The sequence below is a fragment of the Maniola jurtina genome, chromosome W (assembly GCF_905333055.1).
Source record: "Maniola jurtina chromosome W, ilManJurt1.1, whole genome shotgun sequence".
Classification (NCBI taxonomy): domain Eukaryota; kingdom Metazoa; phylum Arthropoda; class Insecta; order Lepidoptera; family Nymphalidae; genus Maniola; species Maniola jurtina.
The window spans coordinates 5,426,654-5,437,764 of NC_060057.1; the positions used below are offsets into that span (position 1 = coordinate 5,426,654).

General features: G+C 36.4%; 1 protein-coding gene across 1 annotated transcript; it reads left to right on the forward strand.

Annotated features, from left to right (window-relative positions):
* Nucleotides 1-10,191: 10,191 nt before the first annotated feature.
* On the forward strand, nt 10,192-10,999 carry LOC123879840. The gene has a single exon (XM_045927733.1). It carries the CDS (start codon nt 10,238-10,240, stop codon nt 10,997-10,999), a length of 762 nt encoding a protein of 253 aa, XP_045783689.1. The 5' UTR covers nt 10,192-10,237.
* Nucleotides 11,000-11,111: the final 112 nt, after the last annotated feature.

The following is an 11,111-nucleotide window of genomic DNA, read 5'->3' on the forward strand; positions in this document are numbered from 1 at the left end:
ACCTGTTGGGGGTGAAAAATTTCTTTGTGACAGGACTTATTCTTATTATTATTTGGTCTTGTTTCCTTCTTTAAATTCTTATGAAAAGTGTCACAGAGTATTTTTTCACCCCCCAATAGGTGAAAAATTTAAAATAAAATTATTTTAAAAAAATAAAAAAAAAAACAATAAAATTAAATCTTACTTTTACTTCCAGCTGACAAAAGTATATATACATAGAATGGATATAGGGAAAACCTTCGGGCGCCAGCCAGCTGGATAGAAATCTCCTCAGATAGACTTGCCGAGGCCTGGACTTTTAATCGCAAGTCAGAGATTCGGTCCACCTAGCCGTGCTCTCTATTCCGGGACGCCAAATGTCCACAAGAAATAAATATTGGTGAATAAAAATAAAAGAATTTAAAATTTATTATTAAAATTAATTTATTAAATTTCTAAAGTTTCCTACAAGATTTTATTTATTAAAGAGGAAAAGAAAATATGACAATTTATAATAGGTACCGCCCCTTTGTTCTTGTCTTAATTTTATATATTATATATTTTACAAAGATCAAAAATAAACAAACTTATAGTAACCTGGGCCACATGGCCACACACTAGGTTATAAAAAAATAAAGTACAAAATTATCACAAAATTTGTTAAAATAGAGAATAAGCTAGGCACATGTCGAATAGTTAACTAATTCCACAGGCCGAAAACTGCAATCCATCACACCAGTTCCGGGATGGAATCCGATTTAACACGTAACATTTAGATCCAAAATGATATTTACAGAAAATCCCCATGATAAATGATCAAATGAGGCGTTAAATAATAACAATCTGGGAAGGTCGATCTAGGGACGAAGATCTAGGATCAACGGCTGTAACAAGGAAATGTTAGGTTAAAATTTTCATCCATTTTCTTGTTGGAAAATTCAATGTTCTAATGGCGAGATTGGGTAGAAAAATGAACACTTACCGCTAAAAGCGCCGTGTCCTACCACTCTATAGCCCTCAGGCCCATTATAATACTTATTTAGTTTAACTTTCACATTTTTAGAAAAATAATTTGACGAGCAAATGTTTGCACGTCAATGTAAGAAGAAAAAGTGAAGCTTCAAGATGGCCACCGAAAAGTGCCAACTTCGTTCGGTAAACGAGCTGTCAAAATGTTACCAGTTTTTTTTCCAATATGAAAGAGGGTTTGACAGATCGTTGAATTACATTCCCAAACGTCACGCCTAAACGTCATGGTGAAGTTTGGGACACTGACATATGACATATAAAAAGGTGAACAAACAGATTTAAGGTTACGTTAATATAAAAAAAAATATGCAATCTAAATAAGGGATGTAACGGGACCGCTCAGGTACACGTTACAATTTCCCCTTTCTAGAGAAAAGAAAAAAAAACCTTTTTTTTTCTTTACCCTAAACAATTCTAGAAGACAAAACAAAGGGAACTACCAAAGAAAAGGAAAGTTAAATATCTAAATTTATGTAAGCCAAAACGACCAAATAATCATTAATAAATACAGATTGAGAAGCAATCCATTAAAACAAAATTCCTAAACTAGAATTGCATAGTATTGGTATACTACTGTCCAAGACACTAGCATCAACGCTGTGAAATGGCAAACCAAACTAGCGAAGAAGGGAAGAAAACTTTCTGAAGAGTGTGTGATTAGGATTGGTATACTACTGACCAAGACACTAAGCATCAACGCCGTGAAATGGCAAACCAACCTAACACAACATAAGCCAAAATAAAAAAGAGTCTAGAGTTAGTATGCAACTGATCAATCCACTGAGGCACCCTCGCCGCGTATTGACGAACTAACCTAGCTAAGGGGTTTTCGGAATGGTATGCAACCGAACAAAGCACTCAGGCACCCTCGCCGCGCATTGTCGAACCATCCAAAAATAAAGATGCGCTACAAAAGAGCAACACCTAAAACATCGTCCTGCCTAAAGCAAGGACCTAGCGAACATGTCCACATGTGTGAGACAATGCCAAGGATGAGTACTTCTTCTTTGTCGTTACACTCTTGGCAGAGCGGTCGTGGTCATCATGAAGTGACGTTTTGGGGGGCAGATGTTACACGCCTCACGAGCATTCGCCACTTCTCCCTGCTGGTCGACATTCTGGTACACTCGTGCACGGCACCGCCCACAGCGGACTTAATTTGGTCGGTCCATCGCGTAGGCGACCTTCCTCGCCCTCTGGTACCCTCCACCTTGCCCTGCACCACAAGACGCTCAATGGAGTCACTCTCACGAGTCTAGAGTACTAAAGACCCACATAAAAAAATATATACATCTACTTGCCCGATAAAACAGACACAAGCAGGAGGATAACATGGAGCATGTGCCAACCATGATCCCACAAAAGATCTGTACATATTTACAAAACTACCTGACTGACTATAGCAGAACAAGCAGGAGGATAGTACGGGGCATGTGCTAAACCGTAATCCCATAAAAGAAAACTATACATATTTACAACAAAATTAGGTAATACGGTGCAAACAAAGGCAAAACCGCAACCAAAAATGAGTTCTTCAAGAGCCTGGTAAAACGAAGCAACTGCATAACCGCTACCAAAAGATCCCTTATAAACAGAACTATAAAATCAAAAATATACAATATATACAAAAAAAGGAGGTAATGCGGAGCAACTGTTACTGAACCAACACACTTCACAGATCAAAGCAGCACACTTATTGATGTGATCTGTACTGACTCACGTATACATGACGTTAAAGTTACTCACATACCAGAACTTGGAAACCATGCGATAGTTTCATCCACCCTTAATTTGAAAAAAGACAACCTCCCACCGCGCTGGATTAGTATTAGACCCTTAAAAAATATAAATATTGAAAATTTTAACAGAGATTTAAATAATATATCGTGGAATTTTGTAAATAGTACTAATAATGTAAATGATATTGTATTAGAATTTAATAGAATAATTTTAGATTTATTTAATTTGCATGCGCCTTTAAAAAAAGTGGTGTTGAAAGAGCAGCATCCATGGATTACTGACGTTATAAAATTAATGATAAAACTCAGAAATCAAAGTCACGATCGGGCTAAGACCACTGGGATTGAATCGCATAAAAAATATTACAAAGACATGAAGCTTCTGGTTAAATATGCTTTGGAATCTGAAAAAAAAGCGTTTCATGAAACATACATCAATGCCTACATCAATTCTCCAGCTATATTGTGGCGAAATCTAAAAAAATCATCTTTGATAACGGACAAGAAAAAATCGAAAGAACTGCCAGCGATGTTAAATGACCCCAACATAATTAACAAACATTTTCTTGACGTACCAGGCGAAAAGGCAGTAGCTTTGTCGGATCTGTCTTATTATGAATATCACCGGTATGGAGATGGTCAATTTACGCTGCATCCAGTGGATGAAATTATCATTGCCAAGATTATTCAGAATTTAAAGTCAAATGCGCAGGGTGTAGACGACATATCTCTTCAAATGCTATTACTGACTTTGCCTCAAACATTACCAGTTATCACCGCGATAGTCAATAAATCTATATCTACGTCTACATTTCCTGATGCGTGGAAGATTGCTAAAATAAAACCATTGCCAAAATGTAATAATCCCCTCAATTTTAAAGACTTGAGACCCATCAGTATCCTGCCTTGCATCTCAAAAATTTTAGAAAAGGTTGTGGCTCATCAGGTAACAAATTACGTGGAAGAAAATAAGATACTACCAACTTTTCAGTCAGGTTTTAGAAAAGGACATAGCACAACTACCGCTCTTGCAACCGTAGTAGATGATATCTTGACTGCACAGGATCAGGGTAAGGGTACTTTGCTTGTTCTTTTAGACTTCTCAAGAGCTTTTGATTCCCTAAATACAACTCTTCTTCTGTCCAAGCTGTCTTACTATGGGTTTGACATCTTAACAGTGAAATGGTTTGATAGCTACCTAAGTGATAGAGCGCAGTTTGTTGAAGTCACGAACAGCGACAGCACAATCTCAACCTCAGACCCATCTCCTGTGACCAGAGGAGTTCCTCAAGGATCTATTCTTGGACCTTTGCTGTTTGCAATTTATACTGCTGACATTAAAAGTTGCATTAATCATTGCCTATACCATCTTTATGCTGATGATACACAACTGTACATCTCTTTTGATCCCCTGGACACAGCGGCAGCTGAATCAAAAATTAACTTTGATCTAGAGCAAATACATCTATGGTCAAAAAGGAACTGCTTGGTACTAAATCCTAGTAAATCACAATGTATGATGTTGGGTTCCAAAAGTGTTGTTGCTAAATTAAACATGCTTAATCCCACAATAAAAATCAATAATAATATCATTGAAAAGATAGAGGAAGCACGAAATTTGGGAGTAGTCTTTGACACCGCACTGCACTTTGAGACTCACATCCTTAACGCCGTCCGCAATAGCTTATATCGCCTTAAGCTGCTTTATAAAATGAGGCCCTATATTAGTTTAAAGCTAAGAATACGGTTATGCGAATCACTCGTTCTGTCAAGACTAAATTATGCTGACACGGTATATGGGCCTCGTCTCTTAAGTAGGACTAAAAAAGTTATTCAACGCGTCCAAAACGCCTGTGCTAGGTTTTGCTTTAATATCCCACCACGCACGCATGTCACTTCCTACATTAACGAGGCAAATCTCCTGAAGATGGAAGCACGTAGGAAGTTACACCTTGCTACTCTACTGTTTGGGGTACTTAAGCACGGAATCCCAGAATACCTGCGTAATAAACTAATGTGGTTTGGTGATAAGTCAACACGCATTACACGTAATTCCTATCTCCTACTGTCTACACCAAAGCATAAAACAGCGGCATTTAAGGGAAGTTTTAAATTTGCGGCCACTAAGTGCTGGAACGATTTACCACCACCGTTAAAATTGCCTATGTCCCTTGGAATTTTTAAAACTAAACTGAAAACATATCTTCTTTTGCAACAAAAAATTACAAATTAAAATTAATTATTATATTAAATATTTACTATTTGGATCAATCAGCACAGTATCGTTACAGCACTTAAGCCGCACTTTATAATTTATTAGATTATAATCTTAGATTGCATTCATTATTTTTCTTGCTTGTCTTTGCACCTTAATTTTTATATCGTTAGTCTTTTTGCTTTGTTTTTTTTTTTTTTATTATATTATAATTATTTTATATTTAAATTAGGTAACTTGTAGTCCGTGACCTCACTCTTTAAGGCTCCCACTGAAAACCAGCGCTGCAGCTTGCTGCAGCATTATGCTGAGTGGGAGACCTATATTTGGTCACATGGGACATTTTAATTTTAGTATATGTTAACTTATAAGTATAATATTATTATGTAGATATTCATTCAATTAGTTTTAAGATATATTGTATTGTAATGTGATGTAGTGATCAAATAAAAAAAGTTTTCTTTCTTTTCTTTCTTTCTTTCTTTCAACTGCATAGCCGCAACCTATAAATCGGTAGGACTGACAAAGGAGCCAAAAAAATCCTACACAAAATAATAATGAGTCCTTATTGTGTTAGCTTCTGCTAGATTCTTTTCCTGTTAAAATTAATTTTAAGTTTTAATTTTGTCAAATTTTAAGAATATCTTTTATATGGTATCTACCTGTACTATTTTTTTCCAAATCTTTTAATAAATATACATTATCTGAAATTTTCTTTATTATTTTACATTTAACAAATTTAGGGGCTAATTTTGCGGAAAAGAAAGAAGCAGCATTGGATTGCACAAAGTTGCGCCTCCAAACTGTGTCTCCAACACAATAAGAAATGCTTTTTCTTCCTTCATTGTAGTATTTGGCATTTCGTCTATATGATTTAGCCAGATTACTAACAGTTTTATCAAAAACATTACTCAAAGTAAGAAGTGCGTCCGAATAATCTGAACGACTACCAATAGTTAACTTAGAAGGGTCAGAGATAGAATAAAATTTATGTAGGGATCCATCAAGGAAAACTTCCCTACCAAACATAAGAAAATTAGGTGTGTATCCTGTAACTAAATTAATAGTGCCATTAATAGCTGCCTGAACATGGGGTAAATATTTAGACCAGGTTCTATGATCGCTTTCAACATAGCATGCTAAGCAAGTCTCAATAGTTTTGTTAAAGCGTTCAACTGGGTAATTCTGAGGAGTATATTATGAAATATTTTTGGAATATTATATTCTTTAGCAAAATTCAGATTTATTTAAGTTATTTGCAAGTCTAGAATCTTTTAATCTTTGATATTTATTTATCCAAAATGCTGAATGAATTTAAAATCTTTTGAAAGTAAAATAATAATAACATCTAGGTAACAGGACTTTGTTATCAAAATCTGGTCCAAACAAACGATCAGAAAGTCTGTGTAATTCGACGGTGCATTTGTCATACCAAATAACATCCTAACGAATACAAATAGACCACGACCTGGGACTACAAACGCTGTCTATTCTCTAGAAGATTCTTCTAATAAAATTTGGAAAAAGCCTAAATAAAATAGATAAAATCAAGTAAAATAGATTTTCCATCGTCGTGCACCTATCATTTTCAAGAGAAAACTGGTCACAGCGACACCTATCAAGTTTTTGGCTCCGTTTCTTACAAAGAAATGGCCTTTTTAGGTAAGGTAGCATTTTCACTAGTAACACATAGATAATAGTAATACAAAAAACCTCAAAATAAACTATTAACTAGGCGAGCACACTTAAATTGCTATGTTAAGACAAACATCTTAGTATCTAGGCATACAAAATTCAAAAAAGAAAAAAAATAAGTTACAAGAATACAATACACCTTAAAATATTACAAAAAATACAAATTAAGACAAGAACGAGGACAATTAAAATATTTATTCACCAATACTATGAGAATCAACACAACTAGGTTCCCAAATAAAAATCGGTCCCTGTTCGGGGCCGCCAATTGTAACAGAGAAATTTTTCACCCCCCAATAGGTGAAAAATTTAAAATAAAATTATTTAAAAAAAATAATAATAAAAACAATAAAATTAAATCTTACTTTTACTTCCAGCTGACAAAAGTATATATACATAGAATGGATATAGGGAAAACCTTCGGGCGCCAGCCAGCTGGATAGAAATCTCCTCAGATAGACTTGCCGAGGCCTGGACTTTTAATCGCAAGTCAGAGATTCGGTCCACCTAGCCGTGCTCTCTAGTCCGGGACGCCAAATGTCCACAAGAAATAAATATTGGTGAATAAAAATCAAAGAATTTAAAATTTATTATTAAAATTAATTTATTAAATTTCTAAAGTTTCCTACAAGATTTTATTTATTAAAGAGGAAAAGAAAATATGACAATTTATAATAGGTACCGCCCCTTTGTTCTTGTCTTAATTTTATATATTATATATTTTACAAAGATCAAAAATAAACAAACTTATAGTAACCTGGGCCACATGGCCACACACTAGGTTATAAAAAAATAAAGTACAAAATTATCACAAAATTTGTTAAAATAGAGAATAAGCTAGGCACATGTCGAATAGTTAACTAATTCCACAGGCCGAAAACTGCAATCCATCACACCAGTTCCGGGATGGAATCCGATTTAACACGTAACATTTAGATCCAAAATGATATTTACAGAAAATCCCCATGATAAATGATCAAATGAGGCGTTAAATAATAACAATCTGGGAAGGTCGATCTAGGGACGAAGATCTAGGATCAACGGCTGTAACAAGGAAATGTTAGGTTAAAATTTTCATCCATTTTCTTGTTGGAAAATTCAATGTTCTAATGGCGAGATTGGGTAGAAAAATGAACACTTACCGCTAAAAGCGCCGTGTCCTACCACTCTATAGCCCTCAGGCCCATTATAATACTTATTTAGTTTAACTTTCACATTTTTAGAAAAATAATTTGACGAGCAAATGTTTGCACGTCAATGTAAGAAGAAAAAGTGAAGCTTCAAGATGGCCACCGAAAAGTGCCAACTTCGTTCGGTAAACGAGCTGTCAAAATGTTACCAGTTTTTTTTCCAATATGAAAGAGGGTTTGACAGATCGTTGAATTACATTCCCAAACGTCACGCCTAAACGTCATGGTGAAGTTTGGGACACTGACATATGACATATAAAAAGGTGAACAAACAGATTTAAGGTTACGTTAATATAAAAAAAAATATGCAATCTAAATAAGGGATGTAACGGGACCGCTCAGGTACACGTTACAAAAGTCTTATTCCTTCCAGGACGGAAGGTTGAGCTACGATATCCCTGATCCACATGCCTTGATGTGGAAGCAATAGGTTCACCCTCTGATTTGTTTTTATTTTTGAAAGATTTACCTTCCTTCAAATATGTAGGTACAGTCAGCCACGAACCCGATCCCCCCAAAGATTGAATCACCGGCGTTAATGCCTTAGGATCAAAAAGTAATTGGCACTTGGAGGAACATTCTTCAACGTAGCTTGCAAATTCTTATTCTGCACCTCTGCTATAAGTCTGTCCCTTCGCACTTCAATACACTCGGCCCTCTTCCCACATACCACTTGTAGGATCTGATCCATTTTCTTGTGGCCCTGGGACTCCGGACTTTCTTAAATAACAGAAAATTTATTTCAACTCAACTCGCCTCTCGAATTGCTTGCCCAATTTACTATTTCCTGTAAATTGTTCCGCATTAGCTCTCTATGCTCAAACAGTCCATTCGTGAGCCCCGCCAGCACTCTCTCCGTGCTCATTAAAAAATACTTCCCTTTATTCAAGTGGCAGAGTTCATCATTAACCTTCAAATCTGCAAAGCCCGGTCTCGCCAGTAACGTCTGCAGACTTTTCGAATATTTAACATCTTTCCATTGATTTGTGTGGAATCTCTGCAGTCTACAAAGAGCCTGCACCCGTTCTGCCGGAGCATCTCTTATAATCTTTGCTACATCTATTACTGTCTCATTTTCACCTAGATCCAGCTGTCCAGCTCTGGGAAAATTCTGCAGAGGAGCATGATGGTATCTCCCCACTCGCCGTCGCAGGCAACTCAGCTCTTGCCCTCACATTATATGGCATATACAATTGAAGATAATTCGATAGTTGACTAACATGGTCCAATAAGAGGTCTATTCGTGGGTCCCCATTCTCCTTTACTCTTCTTGTTCTTTTATTCGGGGGACGCGCACAATCGCGTTCCGATTCGGACTCGGATTTCCCGCTGCTATCATCTGATGATGATGAGTCGTGACTTCTTTTCTCTCCATGAGACTGAGAATATGGCTCACTTTGCGAGTCTTTATCACTGTTTTTACTCATTTTGCCTCTGTGGCATTAAATTCTCACTTTCGAACACGAAATATCCGTTTAAAAGTCCATGAAAACTTTTTAAAATCAACTTTTTTCCGAAAAATGAAAGTTTTCGTCCGATAATGCAGGAATTCACAAAACGCTATGACAGTAAAGAGGGCTGACCAACTTAGGAGAGATTGGGCGCCCTCGCAAGTCGCAGGTGACAGACAGGTAAAATACCAACATAGCAGGATTAAAGGTGAGTACACATAGAAAAATTAAGGAAGAGTGCACACCACACAAAATGATCTTCATAGCAACGCTGTGTATTTTTAGCAAACACATAAGTGTCTCCCCCCTGCGCCGCCATAACAGGTTCTTTTTAGAGTTGCCATATAAAAATTTTTTGCTGTATTGATGGGACTTTTTTTATGATATAAATTCATTTTTGCGACAAAAATGAACAAATAGTGATGAAACTGAAATTAAAACATATATTACATAGTACATAAACATTATAAACTTAAAGTTGCTATTATTTTTAATTGGTCATTATTTAAATGCAGGTGTGTCAGAGCAAAATTGTCACCCCGGGGAAGATTCGCCCGCATCCGAAAAAGTTCGACTTAGACGGGTTCGATTTGTGCGCTATCCGGCAAAAAATTCACAGTTTTTACATTGTGCATAAAGAATTTCCAACATTGGCTAAATTACGGTCAGCTCTGAGAGAAGACATCAATTTTCAGGGAAGCATCACCACATTGCACAGGATATTAAATAGGATTGGTTTCAAGTACAAGCGATGTCAATCCAGACGCAAACTACTTATGGAACGTCACGACATTACCGCATGGCGTGCAAGATATTTGGATAAAATACGAATAAATCGTACTGTGGAAAAACGACCCGTTGTATACTTAGATGAGACCTATATAGGTACACAATACTTATCATACAAAAAGTTGTTGGCAGAGTGAGGACGAGCCAGGAATGTTCGTCTCAGAGTCATCAGGGAGTCGCTGGATAATCGCTCATGCGGGAACAAAAGATGGATTCATAAATGGTGCATTATTAATGTTCAAATCCCAATCAAAGTCCTCAGATTACCACGATGACATGAACTCTGCAAATTTCTTAAAATGGATGACGGAAAAACTAATACCTAATCTACCTGAAAGGTCGCTTGTGGTAATGGACAACGCTCCTTACCATTGCACTCAATTAAACAAAGCCCCTTCAATGTCAAATATAAAAAGCAGTATGCAGGAATGGCTCCGGCAAAAGGGTATATATTTTGAAGACACCTGGAGAAAAGCTGTGCTGTTTGAGCTAATCAAACAAAATAAAGGTCCACCGACATTTGCAGTGGATGAATTATTAACACCTCATGGACACGAAGTATTAAGGTTGCCGCCTTACCATTGTGACCTCAACCCGATTGAGAAAATCTGGAGCCTTCTAAAAAGAAAGGTGGCGGATAAGAACGTGGCACAAGATCCAAAAAAAATTGTAAAATTAACTGAAGAGGCCTTTGAGTCTATTACGGTGGAAGATTGGACAGCTCAGTGCACGCATGTCGAACATTTAGAGGAGGAATATGTAAAAAATGATGGTCTTATGGATAAAGAGATCAACCGAATAATTATATCTACGGCTAGTGATACTGAAACAGAATCTGATTCAGTTTCCATCCACTCTTCAAACAGTGATGTTCCTATAGCCGCTGATCACAATTATTCACTAAAACTCTGAATAAAAAATTATAATGCTTTTCTTTACCCTATTTTCTCATCTTTTCCCTGTAAGTACCTAGGTAGAACACCGCTTATATAAGTAAATAAAAATATACTTTTTACATAGCAGA

What these genes read in the sequence shown, in the direction of transcription:
- LOC123879840 (XM_045927733.1), top strand. Translation starts at nt 10,238, where the DNA reads ATGTTCGTCTCAGAGTCATCAGGGAGTCGCTGGATAATCGCTCATGCG.